This window comes from Neopsephotus bourkii, unplaced genomic scaffold (genome assembly GCF_033783945.1).
Source record: "Neopsephotus bourkii isolate Nb327-2 ecotype Australia unplaced genomic scaffold, CSIRO-AGI_Nbou_v1 NB_1067, whole genome shotgun sequence".
In the NCBI taxonomy this organism is placed as follows: Eukaryota; Metazoa; Chordata; class Aves; order Psittaciformes; family Psittacidae; genus Neopsephotus; species Neopsephotus bourkii.
In genome coordinates, this window is record NW_026901555.1 from 1,994,283 (window position 1) to 2,012,268 (window position 17,986).

Genomic DNA, 17,986 nt, shown 5'->3' on the forward strand with positions numbered 1-17,986 from the left:
AAAAATATCTAGGTAGCTCTCTGTGTTCCTGTTTTGCATTCTTCAAAGAGGAAGGTTAGGAATCTGGGAAAGCCAGGATCACCCAACAAAAATGATTTGCCAGAAATAGTGTTACACATGCCATATTTTAGCTAGAGAAGAAGATTCAGCTTAAAAAGACCCTTTTTTTTCCCAGGCTGGCACAGCATAAAACTATCTTTAGTATTTGGTATTTTTTAATTTTTCTGTTTGATAATCAAGATATTATAAGCAAAAAGGTTTTTACTAAACTTTTCCATGGTGTGTATTAGTAGAACTCTAGTTAAAGAAAGTGTGATGGGGAAGAGGAGCAATGCAGGTATTTCTGAAATAAGGCCAGAGTAATGTTTAGTGTATCTTTAAAGATAAAAAAATCCTATACTATTTTAATGTGTTTGGTAAACTCTGTTGGAACATATAGTTTATGGAAGGGATATGCATTTTGCCATGCCCTGATTCTATGTTTTCAAAACCAGGAACTGCCCATGCTTTCTAGAGGTACATTTGATCTTTAACAATACAGAAATTCCAGCACTAAGCATGATTCAGAACCTAGGAACAGCTATGCTGTGGTTGTCCATTGTGCATCCATCATCATCACAGTAATCAGACACACTCTGTGTGGTGACAGCTGACATGGCCAAACTCCACCATTTTCCGTGCCAGGACAGTGCTTGGACAGGTCCTGGAGCGATCAGGATGGTCCCACTAGTGCCATCAGCACTGTTCTTGTGGTTGAGATGGTGTAGAAGGGGGAGGAAAGCCAGGTCTGGATGACTGGAATTTAGTAGTTGGCAAATAATTGATTCCTGGCTTTGGGAAGGATTTTTGGATGCCATTGGAGAAGTGACTTGGAACAAAGTATCTGGGGTGCAAGTGCTGTTAAGCAGAATTGAAATTAGATGAGAAGTCAAAAGCCTGAGTAATGCAAGGGAAGGATTTAGGAGGTGATGAGTTGCAGACAGTTCTTACTACATAATGTGAAACTCAAAATTATTAAAGACTCTATTTTAGGCTTGCCTTTATCAGGGAGGTCACATTAACGGTTAAACAGATCCACGTGGAGAATTTTGAATGTGACTTTTGGTTTAGTGGTTTGGTTTTTTTCAGTTTCTCTTTTTTTGAAACTCAGTTTTACTTAAAGCCTCCAAACCCATCCCATCATGAATCAGTTTCCAGGTTCCTTGGTCCTGGACCTGTTTCATCTGTCACTACTATTTATAAGTATGCTCTTATATACCTTTACTGCAAGCAGTGAAAGACTTGTTTTCCAGCCAAAGAGGACTGAAGAACAATATTGCTGTGAACTTAATCCTGCGAAGTTATGTTCTGTCAGCAAAGTGGAGTGGTGTAGAGCTATCACCTTGGATGATTTCTTCTGTGCTGTAGAAAATGCTAGAATGGGTGGACCATTTGGGTGATTGGATGCTTTGGTCCCCTTATGGAAGTTGCAAAGTGGGAGAACCTTAGGTTAGAATTAATGAATAATTTAGGTGGGGAGAAACCTTACAAGGCCACTAATGCTACTCTTTATTTAGAGCAGGATTGACATCAGAGTTCAGTCAGCAGTTCAGTTCTCAGCATGTTGTCCAGTAAAATGTTGAGTACCTCCAAGGCTGGAGGTGCCAGGCTTTCTATGGATGAACTGTTCCAGTGTCTCACTGTAAAGCCTTGTGTTTTATTTTTCCTTAATTCCCATCAGAGCTTCCCTTGCTGTGTTGTTTCTTTTCCTTTTGCTGTGCACCTCCCCTTCTCCCTTGTACTGGAGGTCTGAACCTAGGCACAGTATTCCAGGAAGTAGCCTCATGAGGGTTAGATATGGGCAAATAGGCACCTCCCTTGAATTGCTGGCTATGGTTTTGTAGTTTAGATGTGCTGATTTCACTTGGATATGGGCCTGTTGTTTTTGTTATAGTTTCTGATATCATTCATGTTTATTTCTCTTACAAGACTTGGATTGGGAATCGAAGACGGAAATATCGTTTAATGGGGATTGAGGTCCCACCCCCTAGAGGAGGTCCTGCTGATTTCTCTGATCAATCTGAATTTGTTTCTAAATCAGCACTTAATCCAGGAGAGGAAACTGCTACTGAAGTGGGGGATGATAATGATAGGAATGATGAAGTATCAATCTGCTTATCTGAAGGAAGCTCACAAGGTATTTGAAAATGCAGTTACTACTGTGCATATATTTCTAATGTTGTGCAGTGTGCATGCTTTGGATTCTATGTTGTACACATTCAAAAACGTCTTGAGTGTCTAACAGTCACAAGTTACCTGCCTTGGCTATACTGAAGGTACTGTTTGGTCTCTTTACCTGTATGTGAATTCTGTTGGGTTTGCTATCACAAAGCTTGCAGAAACCTTTTATAAGACCTCTGTTTCTGCCAAGTTCATGTGAAGGTAAATGGCAAGTTCACAATTTGCTGCTACAGCTGAAAGATGGACAGAGAGTGTAACTATATGCAGTTCACTTCCCTAGGAAGTCAGGTTTTAAAAAATGCTCTCTGGTAATGGGCCAGTTCTGCACAGCCAGCTTGAACATGCATTCCTGTGAGCCTGAATCACATCAGCCATTCTCATCTAAACAAGCACTGATGCCTGCAAACCTGCTTGCTTTGGGCTGACCAGAGCTATGTACTTAGTTTTCCTGATACTAAACTCTCACTGATGAAAGGCATTTGGAAGATAAACGAGCTCAGAGCTGCTCTTGAACTAAAAGCTTCACAGTGTGTCAGAGCAGAACTGACACCATTAAGCTGTCTGCCGTGCATGTATGGTCTCTGCCAAGCAAATACAAACCAGCAGAAAAGATCAAAGTCAGTAGCAGGGGACTGCTCAGAAAACCTTAGAACTGCACATAGGGGGGCTCCCTGTGTTCTCAGTAAATTGCATGATCTTGAGTGATAAGTGTCTCAAACTTAATTCCCTTTTACTCCACCTCCCAGAACCACATGACCACATTAAATGGATCTGTCCCTTTCCCTTTTGTACATAAGCACTCTGGGCCTCCTAGGGCAGATGAGCTCCCGCTCGGCACATGCACTAGCTTCACAAGCTCAACTAATTGCTCCCAGTGCTTCTGATTAGAAGAGATCAATAAAGCCTTTGCTCTCTAAACTAAAAGAAGGTCTGATCTAGCCCATGCTATTGCAGCTTAATATGCCAGACTTGATCTTGTCACTTTGTCAGAACAATTTAAAGGAAAGAACTAGAAAAACAGGAGAACTGCTGGGAATGAATTTGTGATAGCTTCGTCATATTCTGCTCTAAGGAGAATAAGATGATTAAGAAATGGGTCAAGTGATTGAAAGCCAAGTGAGATGCAGAATCTAAGAGTCCTTGATTTGCCTGAGGTGTGGAAGGAAATGATTTAGTCAGATCTACTTGAAAGAAGATGGTGACAGGGGATAAGTCTGTATTCTCTATAGCTTAACATGAAGAGTAACACCCCATTTATCAAACAAGGCTTTCATAAAACAAGGTAAGGCTGTAAGGCTGTGAGCAGATTATTAGAGCCAGAGCTTAAGGAAGTGCAGGGAAACTATAGGATTTACACAGTATGCAGGAATCCCGCTTTCATTCCTTTATTCTGCCACCAAATCTATTTCTGTTCATTTCTCCAGTTCAAAGGTGTAGGTTTCACTGCTGCAGCTCAGCTTATTTTGAACTTTCCAGAAAATAGTTCTACCGGGAATCATGTGCACTGTTGAGTCACAGATCTGTGGTTGTTTTCATGGTCAAGAACTATAACTTTTGGTCCCAATTTACTAAAGAAAAAGAAAAACAAAACCACAAAAAAAAAAAAAAAACACTCTCAAAGACAGGAAAAAGATTTTTAGTCATGTAATTAGAGTGAAAGTGTTGCTGGCACTTGCTTTTAAGATGTAGTGTGTAAATATAAAAACAAGAAGCAATGCTCTGATGCAAAATGCAGCATTAAAGTTCTCATAATGCCTTACTTTTTTAATGTATGTTAATTGAGTCCATACTTTGTGTAAATGAGCATGGCTCTGTGGAAGCTGTTATAGCTATGCCAGTTTATATTAGCCGAGGATGAATATTTAAAGAGTTGAAAGTGCTGTAGGGAGTTGCTTCATTCAGCTGTTGGGTCCAAGTGGTGGCTGTCAGGGTTATTGAGTGGCTGGTGCTTTAGAATGTGTCAGAGACCCTGAGGGGCACCTTCAGTGACCTTCACTCTTCCGAGTGGAATGATAGCGTTCTATATTGCTCCGTGCCTACAGCTCTCCCATTTGAACCCATTTGCTTTTGCTGCTAGCAGAAATCTTCCTCTGAAATTGTGACCAGTGACAGATTAAATTTATTTGCAGCAACTTCAGATGAGATTTGCTCAGTTTTGAGATATTTAACTGGCAGAAAACTTCTTCAAAACAAGTAACTGTCTGTGTTAATGGTCTGGCCTAAATACTCTCCTGTCTTTGCAAGTGTCGGTAATCTCCAGATAAATCCTGTTAACCCCTGTGTTTGTGCAGAAGTCATACACCCCTGCATCGTAATCTGCCCTCTTTCAGTAACCCATCTGAACACTTGCTGCCCCTTCACTCACCATGCCTCTTTTCCTCACTAGATGTGATAGCTGGCCAGTTTGACCCTCCTTGTACAAGCTCTGCCCTTCGTAGAACTAACTTTTACTAGCACTTGGAATGAGTTTATTTCCAATTAATAGCCTTGCTGTTAATGACATAATTTAAGACTTTAGCACAGCTGTCTTACCTCTATGTTTTATTTCCTGATTTGCTGTTTTATCACCCATTTTCTTCTTAACATTATATCAATGTGGAGAATGAAAGGAAATCTGAAAAACATAATCATAGGGATGAACAGGCTTATCTTTGTTCACTTTGGCCGTAGTTAGGGCTAATAGAATCATGTAGTCCTTGTGGTTGAAATCTAAGGATAAGATTTGCTGTTTTCAGGTGTGTTCTTTGCTTATACAGAAGATAGCAGAGTAGGTTCACCAGGAATAAGTATTTGCCATATAAGAATCAAATATTCTCTTTGATCAGTTTTTGGTTCAAGGCTAATAAGTGTCTGCAAGGAGGAGATGGGATTCTGTTGTGTATCCTATAATTTCAGGGCATGCAGGAATTTTCGTGTAGTAATTAAGGAAAAAAAAAAAAGTTCTGTGCACCTCTGATGTGAAACTTCATCACTTCAGTTTTCCAACCTGAATCTAAAAATAGGAAGAGTTTGGTGCATTGCAAGAGAGTAACTTAACAGTTTTCCTGTTGCTTCAGGTAGCAATTGGCCTTACGTTGCCCTGAAATACTTGTGATATTTTGTCTTGTCTAATAAGACATACAGTATTTTTTATGAATAGATAGATGCTTCTGTATCTAATGTGACAGATGTGACATTTATTTAGTGGTAAATTATTGAAGGAACAAGTTATTGTTCCTTCAGCATGAAATTTGAATGAAATCTGAAAAAACACTGATTTATTTCTGCAGAAGAGACAAATGAAGCTCTTCAGAATGAAGAAATCAGTCACAAAGATGATGACCAGAATCCCGTATCTACTGATAATGTGGTATGTACACCTTTCCTTTCCCACTTATGTGACCTCCTTAATTGCCAACATTGAAATTGTTGTCCAACACTAGTGTTTTTCACTAGGTGAAAGCTTCAGTTCAGTGTACTAAGAGTCGTCCTAACTGGTAGAGCACTAAAAGGAACTGTACTAAAGGTACTAAAACACAGAGCTATGCATGTACAGTATAAATGGAATTACATGGCTTTCTCTGTATTATAACAACCTGGTGTTCTTTTTCTGGAATGCGAAGCACAATGCTTGGGTAGTGCTGCTTAAATCCCTAGTGCAGTAAAACAGTAAGAATAAAATCCCCAGAATAATAATGGACAATGGTTGTTGGTAGCTTTAAGAAAGTTGGGTACCGCTAGCGCTTCTCTCCATAGCTAACCTCGAATACATAAGGTCAGACTGGGGTGGGTAGGTGCTCTTCATTCCCATACCCTTGACAAAGCATTATTTAGATGTTCCTTGTTTTCTCCCTTGCATTCACATTAAGTCACACACAGTTGTTCTTGCTGTTTTTAATTGACTGCAGTGAGACAAGGAAGGAAAGACAGAGGGAGGAGTCATGGCAAATAATGCAGTATATCCCCTTTGTTTAGCCTGCCTTCTCTCAAATTAGAAGAAAGGAGAGGAGGAAGAGGAGAGAAGACCCTGAGTGGTAGGGTAATTTTTATCTTAAAAGTTGTCTGCAGAATGAACAGGTGATGGTTCCAGTTCCCAGTTGTGCTCTTCTTGCAGTCAGAGGTTAAAAGATGGTAGCTTAGAACATAACAAGAAAGTTTGTGTTACATTAATCACACAAACCTGAAATGGGAAAGTGAACAGGAGATTCCCTTCCCTCTGTATATAGGGAGAGAAAAATTCCTTTCTTTTGTTAATATATGATCATCTTTTGTGTAAACTGGAATGCTATGGCTGTATTTTCTGTGATTGCCTGAATAGAAACAGCTGCCTTTTTCCTTTCTGTTTACCTTAATGGCCTGCCATGACCTTAGACATAATCACTCTTGAGTTTCAGTCTGATGGATTTACCATGGAGATGCTGAATGTAAAATGACAAAGTATAAGGTTTGCAAAGATGATGTCCGAGAGACTGAGCTCACCAGTTGTCTGAACTCCAGCATTTTATCACTGGAAATGAATGGGGGAAATAGGAGAAGCTTCTTCATACTCTGTTCTGAAAACACTCTAACAAATTTTTTTCAATCTCTGCAGCTAAAATTGGACTAACATACATTGGACTTGCATGAGAGAGACACTTTTCTTATTTGAAATTCTAATCTGTTCTTTCCCCTACTATCTTACAATGTATAATTATAAGAAAGATCGTGTGAATGTTTGGCATTTATTTAGACACTCTTTCCTCAAGCTGAGTCTGAAAACAAAAATATTTGAGTCACAGTGTTACTCAGGGTATGATATAGCAGCAGATCTTTGTGACATTAAGCCTTTGAAATGTTATCGCTTCAGCTGGGTTGTCAGACACTGAAGCACACAAAATGTGGTTTACCCTCCCTGTCTTTAACACAAGCTTGAAAGCTTAGTGCGTACTACTAGTGAGAGAATGCTAACCTTTCTTGGAGGATTCTCCTTGGGGATTAGAGGCAAGTTCTGATGCCTGGGCTGCAGGGAAGAAACCTCCTCTAAAATAACACCTGAAGAACCAACCACTGAAGTGTGATGTGTCAGTGTGGACCCTTGCCTGCATTATCTTGTGTACTAAAAGCACAGTAAAATCGCTTTGACTTATTATATGAAGTCTCATAAATAGTTACCACAGCCAGAACAATGACAAATGGTTAAAAAACCCAAACCCTTCTTAGACTACTACTACTTCCCTCTCCAAAATATGGATAAATTTTTGGGGGTGCAGTGGGGCTATTTTGGGATACAGGGTGTATTTTGGGGCTCAATGTAGCTATTTTGTGCTCCTGACCCCCCCTTTTTTCACCCCCCAGGCCCCCCCCATGCAGCTCCGGGGGGGGTGCCCCTGTCCTGGGGTGCCTCCACTGCCCCCCCTTATGGCGACAGCCTCTCCTGGCAGCATCGATATCTTGGTTATAGGTTGTAGTTCCATCCAGGCAGTCATCCTTCTGAGTTCTGTTGAAAAGTACCATTCTTACCACTCTGTAATTCAAATTCATTCTCTCTGTTTGAGACCTAGCTTAGATACAAATAAAAATCTCATTGATGCACTGAAAATGTGCACATTTTGTTTTTTCTCCTATTGACATAACCTTTTACATCATTTTCTTGCACAAGAACATTTTCTGTTGGGACAGAACATGCGAGTGGTAAACAATGTAAAAGTAAATGAGGTATGACTGGAATGTATTTGTAAGTTCTAAACAGCATTAAGCATTAAGCTTGGCCTTTAACATTATATTTTAGGTATCTTCAGAAGCCCAGTATAAAAACCTCCCAAGAATTTTTTGTGAGTTAAGTGAAAATGTCCATGTGTATGCATTTGGAACTGTCCTTTGTATCAAAATCCTCTACTGTTTAGGGCATTTGACTTGCACTGTGGCCAAAGAAGGCCAAAGGAGACCTTTGTTTTTCAGGCAAGAAGTAGGTCAGTTAGGAGTTGCCTGTCACTTGCCATAATGTCTGTTTTGCTCCAGAGGAATAAACTTCCATAACCTCCTTCACCTTGCAGGAGGTCTTCAACAAAAGGCTTACAGAATAAAGTGCATGTTTGTGCAGGCTGTAATGAGATATTATATGCAACTTAATGCCAAAAGCATGGTGACATACAGCTCCTCCTTTGTAAACAGCCAGAGTCACCAGGGCAGCCACTCTGAGTACTGGCAGTTGCAGTTTGGATTCTCCCTGGATCTTGTGGCTGAGGTGCATGATTGCCATCTAATGGGGGCTGCACAATTCAGAGTTTCTCAGGTGCAAACAAAAGGTCCTGTTACCTTCATCCTTTCATGCTGTTTGTGATACAGGTTGCTGTTTGTTTGTCTGACCTCTTCATTTGAATATTTGGAATGAGCCCTTTACTTCTCTTTCAGAAAATAGAAATTATAGATGATGAAGAAAGTGATATGATAAGTAATTCTGAAGTGGATCAAATGAGTTCTCTTTTGGATTACAAGGTGAGTAAATAGGCTATAAAATGTTAAGCAGAATAGTCCACAAAAAGTTCTAGATGGCTGTATCTGTAAGGAATTTGTGATAGGCATGTGGGAGCCTGCAGCTCCTCCGCTTTTATCATGGCCCTGCACATAATACATCTCCTCATCCCATTTACAGCCAGATTACCCATATTTCAACCCAGAGGGAGGCAGGAAAAATGAGATGTCTGCAGAGCAGTTACATCAGTTCAGCTGTAGCCATCTGCAGCTCCCACCACATGTCCCAAGTGAAGTAGTTTATTTAGCCTCTAAACCAAAACTTTCCTTTCCGTGCAAGGATTGTTCCTCGGAGTGCTGTGGCATGCTTCTGCATGCAGCGTGATGCTGTCAGCTCTGGAAAGGGACACAGCAGCTGGAATTCTCTAATGAAATAGGGGGTTCTAAGCAGAAGTCATTCTCACAGTGCAGTGCAGAGCATGTCTGAATGCAGGAGTTGCGGGAGGGAGGAAAAGCAGTTGGATACCTGGCAAGCTGCTCTTATCTGCCAAATGGGAAAAGTTAGGCATGCGTTCCTGCTGTCCTAAGAGTTACTGCAGTGTTCTGTGTTGTGTGGTGGTGGTGGTTTTACCAATGTAGCTGGCTTTTTAACCTCGAAAACAGGCATATTCTACTAGTAATAATCAATTCCAAAGTAATAAGTAGATCATCTTTTCAGAACAAAAGTTCCTCCTTCAAGCAGTGTTTTCCTGGTAAGGGCAGTGGAGAATGAATATGGAGAGGGAATGACCTTTTCTTAATGTCACCTGTCACCACTGTGAAAGGCTCATTGTGACAGCATGCCCTACAGAACCTTGTTTGTCAGTTTGTTGTTGACATTAGTGGTTGGTCTTTGTGCCTGTGTTTTCTGTGTGAATCTGAATTCCTTCTCTGGCTGGGCAGAATCCAGTGCTAAATAGGCAACTTGGAAGTTTCCATCAGAAAGAAATGCATTCAACTGATTTTTCTTCTGAAAGCCTCATAATTGTAGCCCCATTAGAGCTGTTATAACCTGAAACAGTATGGTGAGCAATGTGTTGACTGAAGAAATGTGACTTTTCTGGGGCAAAATCCTCACAAAATAACAACTCTCTTTAAAGGCTTGTAACAAACCTTGCAGTTCATCACACGGTCTCGCCTTTTCATGTCAACTAAAGTTGAATTACAGCCAGCCTATCAAATGTAAGCATGAGTAACAGAGCATAGTTCTGTGTTTAAGAAAAGAAATACTATTTTTTCATTAAAACAAAATGCCAGTTTACAAATCCACTATTGAAATTTGCTTTTGTAATTATTTGCTGCCACCAAAACCAACACTATTGTATGCAAACGTGCCAACCTAATTAATCATATGGTTGCATAAGCAAGGGTGGGTTCTTTCTTGCCTCTGATACCCCTGAGTAAATGCAACACTTCACACGATCTAATGGAGGATGCACATTTGGTGCTACTAATCAGAAACCTTTCGCAGAGATGCACAATGACTTTGATCTTGAGAAGTGAACTGTTTATTCAGGTTATGTGATCTTTGCAAAGGTAAATAACCAGAGGGAATTAATTTTAGCTCTGCAGTGATCAACAGATGTGGTGTTTTGATCTTGCATAGCAATCACTTGGTAGGCTTGAAGGAGAAGAGGTATTTGGAATAAAGTATTTACCAAATCTGAGGGTATAATTCATTTTGTTATTTTTACATTAAGTCATTTGCAAGTCGAGTAACATGCAAAGGTTGGAAAAATGCAAAGGTTGGAAAAATGCCTTTTTAGCCACAGCATGCACCTTACTGCTAATTCTCAGTTCCACGAGTAAGTTCCTATTTGTTGTGTAACCGAAAGATCTTGGGGAGGTTGATGAGCTGATACATGTCAAACTCAGCTGCACTAGAGGATGCTGTATTTTGAGTTGTGGTAGCTTTGAGGAACGTTTAGGTTTGTTTCTGTGGTCTTTGTGCCAAGCCTTCTGCTGTGAAAATGGCATTTATTTGCTGTGTCTTCTCACAGTCACCCTGCCCTTTCAAGATCACTTCTAGGAAGAGGCCCGGACTTTGTTTCTCTGTTTTAAAATGGAATTAGAGGTCATCCTTATGAAATAAAAAGCAGTGCTGCTTTAACAGCTTCATGTCAAACTTTGGCCCAAGTCATTAATGCTTTAATGATAATTCTGAAGTGCTTTGTCTGCGTGTAACATGGCTGTCACACCTCTTGGGGAGGATGAGGAAAGATGAAATGGCATATGCATTTGCAGGCTTAGTGAGACACTGCTGGTCCTCATCAGAACATGCATTGTTCTGTAGTTGTGTACCTATAGAAGTTTTGGATGTAATTAACATTGATTTGGGGAGAAATCATCATAAACACAACTTTACTCATTTTCACTAAAACCCATTCAGTGTTAACACAAGTATGTTTAGGTGTCACTACAAAGATGCAGTCCATTATTTCCAGAACTTGTCATTGTCCCCCACAGAATGAAGAAGTCAGATTCATTGAGAATCAGTTGGAGAATCACAAACAGAAGTATTTTGAATTACAGACGTTTACTCGGAGTTTGATACTTGCTATTAAATCAGATGATAAAGAACAGCAGCAGGTAAGTCTTGAAGTAGGTTTTAATACTGCAAGGTGTTTGTTGTTTTGTGTTCTGTCACTCCTTTAGTTTTATTCTGTAGTGCCCAGAGGCTCAAATTCTGATGAGGGCAGCGTTGTGCTGAACATCCTGTAGACAAAGAAAAGCTGAACTTTAAAACAAAAGACAGATCTTGCAGTCTACACAAGTGGTGACCTAGACAAGGATATGTGACTTATACAAAGGGACAGACAGTGAACCAGTGTACACTGAGGGACTGGGATTTGTCTGTTGTGAGAGCTGAGATGTGAGATTTAGGGAAAAGAGCCAGGCTTCTTTGCTTGCACTGCACCACATCTAATACACAGCACTTCTAATGGTTGGTTGAATCATGTCTTGTATGGGTAATGTTCTGTGCTTTATTTAAGAAGAGACTTCGGTGCTTTCATTTTTGCCTTTGCCTTTAAGATGCATCATCTTGGACAATGTTTTTCCCTCCAGTATTTATCAATATTGACCTCTTGTTTTAGCCATCCAATACCAACACTGGCTGAAAAGCCCAACAAAGTTTTCTCACTGTATATTAAGACATTTGAATGCTGACACAAAACCTCTACCTAATACTGTATTGCAATATGTTTTTACTTACAGGCACTGCTCTCAGACTTACCTCCTGAATTAGAAGAAATGGATTTCAATCACGCATCCCCAGAGCCTGATGATACCTCATTCAGCTTGTCGTCTTTATCGGAGAAAAATGCCTCAGACAGTTTGTGATTTATGTTGGTTTTTAACTGACAGAAAAGAAACCCCACAGAATGTGCAGGTTTCAAGAGAACAGCATTTTGCTATCCAGTGTTCTTCAGTCCAAAAAAGAGAGCCCGAGGTGAAGTAGACTTTCCTGAAGGATGACTGTAGTACATCATGGCTACAGTTTGCACTGTCAAGAGATTTTGAATGTTGGTTTTGGTAAATGGAAACTGTGTGAGGAAAGGTTTCACTTTTAGCAGTTTGGCCTTGATTAGGGTAACTTCTGACTTTCCAGAATAACTCTTACTCTGTAGCAAAGTCTTTTTGAGCAGGGATCTGAGAGTGGAAAACAACTGTCCTGTGGTACAGACAGCTAATTCTTTCAGAGTTGCTCGCTCACCAGTCCTGTTCATTGGTTTTTCCCCATTTTTACTCAGGTAGGTGGACTAAAAATTGGGGATCCAAATAGAATAACGGGCTTTTTGTGACTTGTGCTTTGAACCCTTTTGAAAATCTGAAATTAAACTGAAGTGGTTTTCATTATGTGACTTCAGATTGTTGAACTTCCCATTTTCTGACCAAAATAGCCGAAAAAAAACTTGGAAAGGCTAACAAAAAATTGAATTATTGTCAATAAATTATTACAGAAGCAGTCACAAGTGTTGCAACAAATTAGGTGGATAAGGGAAACCTGATAGCTGCAGAATGCAACTTTCTTATCCTCTCACAGTAGCAACAGGATTAGATGTTTACACTACAGTTTAGGGTTTTATGAATGTAGTTACAGGTTTTGTTTGTCAAAGTCTGAATGCTAAAGTTCTGATCATTGTTTTAAGTATTGGTTATATATTTTTCCCCAACCTTTGATCCATTTTATCAAGGCACTGTCATAAATCCACAGCTGGGATTGCATCCTGAAGAGTATTCAAGTGTTTGGAACGGAGTTTTGCAGGTCTGCTTACTGTGACCTGGTTTTGAAGTACCTGGTCTGATAATGCTTTTGGCAACTATCAGGTGCCACTTCTAAACTGTGACCCTGAGGCAGCACTGAAATGGATTTCTTCTTTCCCAGCTGTTGTTGACATTTAATCCTTTTAATCATCTGATTAAATGGATGTGCAGACACATTCAGATAAATTTAGTAGGGCATGTAGGTGCATGCCCGTGTTATTTGTGCTCTGTAACTTCTTATCTGAATATTCTTCAGCAAGCATTTTAGAAACAGGTATCTTCAGTCTGGTAAAAAGCCTGATCTTTCAGTTTGATGCCAAATAAGAATTTGCTCTGTGATTCCTTGTTCATGCAATACAATAAGCAGTCCCCTTAATTTCAGTGGGAAGGCCAAGGTGTAGCACAGAAAATCCAGAGTGCTGGGGAAATAACACCTGGTTTTGTTTCCTTTAATACCTGGATTAATTCATGAGTTTTCAGTTTTTCTTAGTTTATCTGTTCCTCCCTGATCACTTCTACAGCTTTTCTTTTGTGGTGTCAGTACTGAGCTCTGTTCTTTCAGGGTTTTCTCCATCTCTGTTACGCTTGGGCATGGGATGGGGAGCTTTTAGCAATGTTAAATGCCAGCTGCAGAAAGAATAGTAGCAATTTTAAAAACAAAACAGGTCCATAGTTCTGATTACTATACAATTCAGTTAGTTCCCAGAAGACCTCTTGCCACCTATTCTACAGAGTAACCCCACAAAAGCAAGCTGTTGAGCCTATATTTGGGTTTAGGCATTAATCTCAGAGTAGAATCCCAGGAGAGATGGAAGGCGCTCTGTGCAACCAGGAGCTAAGTGGTAGGTTACTCATCCTTTCACTGCCTGAGCTGAAATGTGACATCCTGGCTGGCAGTCACGTCCTTATTGCCTTACTCAGAGGATGAGTGGCAGTTTTACATGCCTGTTGAAATGACCACCAACCTCAAATGAATTCAGGTTTGTAAGCAAAGATCACAGGACTGTCTTTCAAATGTAACATAGAGCTCAACTGGAATTCTGCTCACTCTGTAAAAAAATAATTCATAAAGGGGTTTCTGTACTGGGTTAACAATGATTTCTGTTGCTGTTCTCTGTAGACAGGAAATTTGTGCCACAGACAATGAAACCTCTTGTCTTCTGTGAGCTCTGCTAGAGTTTAAAAAAAAAGTACTGTGACTTGCCACCGTTTGGACCCTCATTTCCTGCTTCTTCCACTTAAATTCCCATGAAAAAAGCAGGATTCTGTTAATAAGAGTTCTTGATTTTGTAGTCAATTAAGTCATCCACCTTTATACAAGAAAAGCTTTCCTTGATGATTCATATTTTGCTATTTCTTGCTTCTATTTCGTATGCCAAACAGATTGAAGGAATTAATTTTGAATGAACTGCTGCTAGATTCCAGAACTTATGTAAGTCCCTTTTCTCAAGGAATCCTCTTTAAGGACGTGGAGTGGAACCTCCAGCTGCACTCAACACCCACGTCAGCCCTGGGGGCATGTTGTTCTCTGGTCCTTTTCTCTGGTAGGGTGACAAGACAAAGCATAACGGAGTCATCATGCTTTCAAATGCTGAAACACTCAATGATACTACAAGATATTCAGGAAGAGCATAAATGATATGCCTGTATAACAAAATGCTAGGTAGGATAATACTGCAGAGCTGTTCCGTGGGGTTTTTCAGTATCCATGTATATTTCCTGCAATAGATAAAACAAATATTTGAATGCTATATTACCACTACTGGTATCTTAAATCATTGCAGCAACAATTGCTCTGCAGTACAGTGGCTGAAGAGCAGCTGATGAGGTCCTGAAACATAGCACTTAACCTTCCCTAAGAGTTATCAAAATACATACCCATCTATTGCACTTCAGACTAGCACTTCACATGTGCTTTGTAATCTAGGGGTGGTTTTTTTGTTTCGTTGTCTCCCTGACAGGCAACATAATGTGCTAATTGAGTTTGCAGGTTGCATCCTGATCTGTGTAGCCTTTGAACAGTATGAGAGAATTGGGCATATTCCTTTCCAACTCTTAGTAATTATACTGACAAGCTCATTGCTGAGAGGGACGGTGTTCTGATACACAGTCACTGGGACGTTCTTTTCCAGATGTGATTTTGGAAGTTCTTTAGATGATGGAAAGCAATGGGATGGCTCTCTGGGCCTGTGTCCTGTCAGGGTTTGACTTACGGTTATTTCCTTTGTTCATAGGATGTTAACGAAGACCATATTAAGTGCTAGTTCATTCTTTACATAGACTTCCTATGAGAGAGAAAGCTCATATTGTGTTACAATGACAGAAATAAAGCCCCCCTTGCTATTTCAGGAGGCTGGCTCTGTAATTCAGTACCTGCAACAGCACAAGTGCCATGTATTGATGTTTTTATCATCTTTCCACAAAGGCTGTCATTTGCTTTGTCTGTGAAAGATGACTTTCCCAGTGTTGTTTATTCCTAACACATCTGTCAGAACATGAATGATGAAGTATGTCTTTCTGAAGAACCCAAAGTGGGAAAAGGTAGCTCAGAACAGACACTGTAAACCAGAGACAGGGCGCTTGCTTGCCTTAGGGAGCAGTGAAAGTCTTTGATGCTAGCAAGCTTGCTTATAGTTAGGAAGCTGTTTCCTGAATCTATGCCTCCTTTCATTTCCCTGCAGGTGATGCTTCTGTCAAATCTGCAGGTCTAATGGGAGTGAGTAATAGTAAATAGTCTAATAGGTGAATTTTTGGCAGATTTAGAAGTACACTAACAGATGTACTGTACAAGTGTCAATTTTCTTGAGTGCTTGGTTCTTGAAGCAGCACTGCACTTTAATCTTTCCAAGTATTTCTTTTTCGCAAAGGCAATAAAAAGTGAAAAATGACAAGCAGATCGTGGGCTTTGCAGTCCTCTGAGTGAAAAAAGGAACATACCCATTATATCTCCATCTGCTTAAACTGGGAAGCAACTTATCGAGTCCATTCAGCAACCAGAGACAGCTGTATCTACTGTTGGGGTTGTACAGTTGAAATGATAGGACAAGTCAAATGGAAATTACTGCTTAAAATCGATCAGCTATCTAATTTGGGATCTCTATTGCACTACCATATTAGTAAAGTTAAAAAGAAACTGATGCACAGCACTAACTTTTCCCTAGGTACTCTAGTCGTAGCTGACTGTTGGTCTCAGGATACCGATAGCATAAGGAAAGACAATAATATGCATAAACGGAATAGCACAGAATAACTGAACCATGAAGAATTTGTAACTTGTAATGTTACAACCAAAAGCTTCATTTACTACCTCCAGTCCCGCTGCCCAGGTCCTTCAGGTCAGCCGGGGAGCAACGAGGCTGCTTGATGTGTTCGAAGGACTGGAACCTTTCACTTGCATTTTGAGGTTCTGCCTTTTCTGCCCCAGGCTCTGTCACAAGGTTGAGGATGTTGCTTGGTTGTGAGGTACCTGATCAAGGTTAGTGAGGAAACTCCAGCTGGTCATTAGAAAAACCAGGGGCTGGTTTATTGTTTTCGATTTCTCTACCCAGTGAATATTTTAGCACATTGGTCAAATGTGGAATCTTAAAAGTTAGGAGCAAATAAAGCCTCCAATAAGCAAAGAAATAATTACTTATTTTTTTTTGGTCCATGGCAGAATAGGGTTTTATTCTGTCTAAAGAGTATTTATTCATCCCTGGAAAGCAGCAACTGACATTTTAGTCAGAAGATGACAGACACAAATGGGGCAGAAACTTGGGCTTGTGATGGTTGTTCTTGTTTTAAGCAAGTGAGCAATCCTCTTAGATAAAAGAGATGCTTAAGAATGTTTCTGTAAGGAAAATGGTATCAGGTCAATGCTTTGATTCTGGTGAGCATTTTACTGTATTACTGAACAAAGTCAATAATTCTGTTCAAATCCTGTATTACATTTTACACACACTACCTCTGAAACATGACCCCACCTTTAAAACCACAGAAAAAATGTGAACTTAAAGCATTTTTTTAACATTTTATAGGCAATAAATTATTTCCAAACACACATCCCTCAATTTTGTGCTTGTTTTTTTAGTTGAGTGTGAGACATTCACTTTGGGTTTTATTTTAGTACTGTGTTTATGTATTTGTCTTAAACACAATCTATGGACAAAGAAATAATAAAGATGTGGTATTAGGGGAAAAAAGATGAGCTTATGTTAATGGTAGTAAATATTCCTATTGAAGCTGAAGGGTGATGTAGTAAACGGGCTGGCTGTGCTATTCTTTGTGCAGTTACTGCAAGGGATGGATATTATCCATTATTCTGGTACTAAATGATCGTTGTAACATTTCTCAGTACATCATAGATTAATTTATCAGCGAGAGCAGTCAGTGAGTCAGCACTGTAATGAAAAGAAATGGGATTTTACATTTCTGAGACACAATGGTTTGTATGTCCATGTATTTTTGTTGCAGCTATTGTTTCTTTTGCTTGCATAACTATGTATAAAGACCTTCTAGAAACAATTTTGGTTTGCTTGTAAGGAAGTGTCCAATCTAAAGGAATCAGTAGCAAGCTAAGGTTTCAATGTAAATGCAGACTGTGTTTTGTAGTCCAGTTACATCTTAAAAAGAGTCCCTTTAATTTCCCCATCGCATCCCTCTCTCTGAAACACATGGGGGAAGGCTGACAGAATGGATGAGCCTCTTCAGCCTGGGGATGGGGAAGGGAGCAAGACACGAGGAGGCATTTTGGCCAACAGAAATTAAAATCCTGGCATTTTAGACAAAAAAAAAAAAAAAAAACTGAGAAATTCCTACACCTTGGAAGACAAGAGCTTCTACTTTACATTCTGTGAAATACAGTTCAAAAAGTCATTGGCAAATCCACAAAACTGTTCTCCAACAGAGATTCTATTATATCTGTGATGATTTCTGGAATTACTGAGGGTGTGTGAATACACGCCTGCATATTTATTTACCAGACATACTGAACTTGATCATTGTATTAGCATCTTACAAAGGTATTTTCATGTAAAATATTAATGGAATTCTA

At 39.8% G+C, this 17,986-nt stretch overlaps 1 protein-coding gene across 4 annotated transcripts in view; it reads left to right on the plus strand.

Moving 5' to 3' along the window:
* The window catches only part of HDX (highly divergent homeobox), a 47,270-nt gene extending 30,275 nt beyond the window's left edge, over window positions 1-16,995 (plus strand). For 3 of the 4 annotated variants that reach the window (XM_061361906.1, XM_061361904.1, XM_061361905.1), the window contains 5 exons: window positions 1,969-2,176; window positions 5,490-5,569; window positions 8,590-8,673; window positions 11,155-11,277; window positions 11,905-16,995. In XM_061361906.1, coding sequence (XP_061217890.1) covers window positions 1,969-2,176; window positions 5,490-5,569; window positions 8,590-8,673; window positions 11,155-11,277; window positions 11,905-12,030 — 621 coding nt within the window. In that variant the 3' untranslated portion in view covers window positions 12,031-16,995. Of the gene's footprint in view, window positions 1-1,968; window positions 2,177-5,489; window positions 5,570-6,174; window positions 6,493-8,589; window positions 8,674-11,154; window positions 11,278-11,904 lie in introns of those variants that run through there. The other variant, XM_061361907.1, reaches the window with a different exon arrangement.
* The last annotated feature ends 991 nt before the right edge of the window (window positions 16,996-17,986 follow it).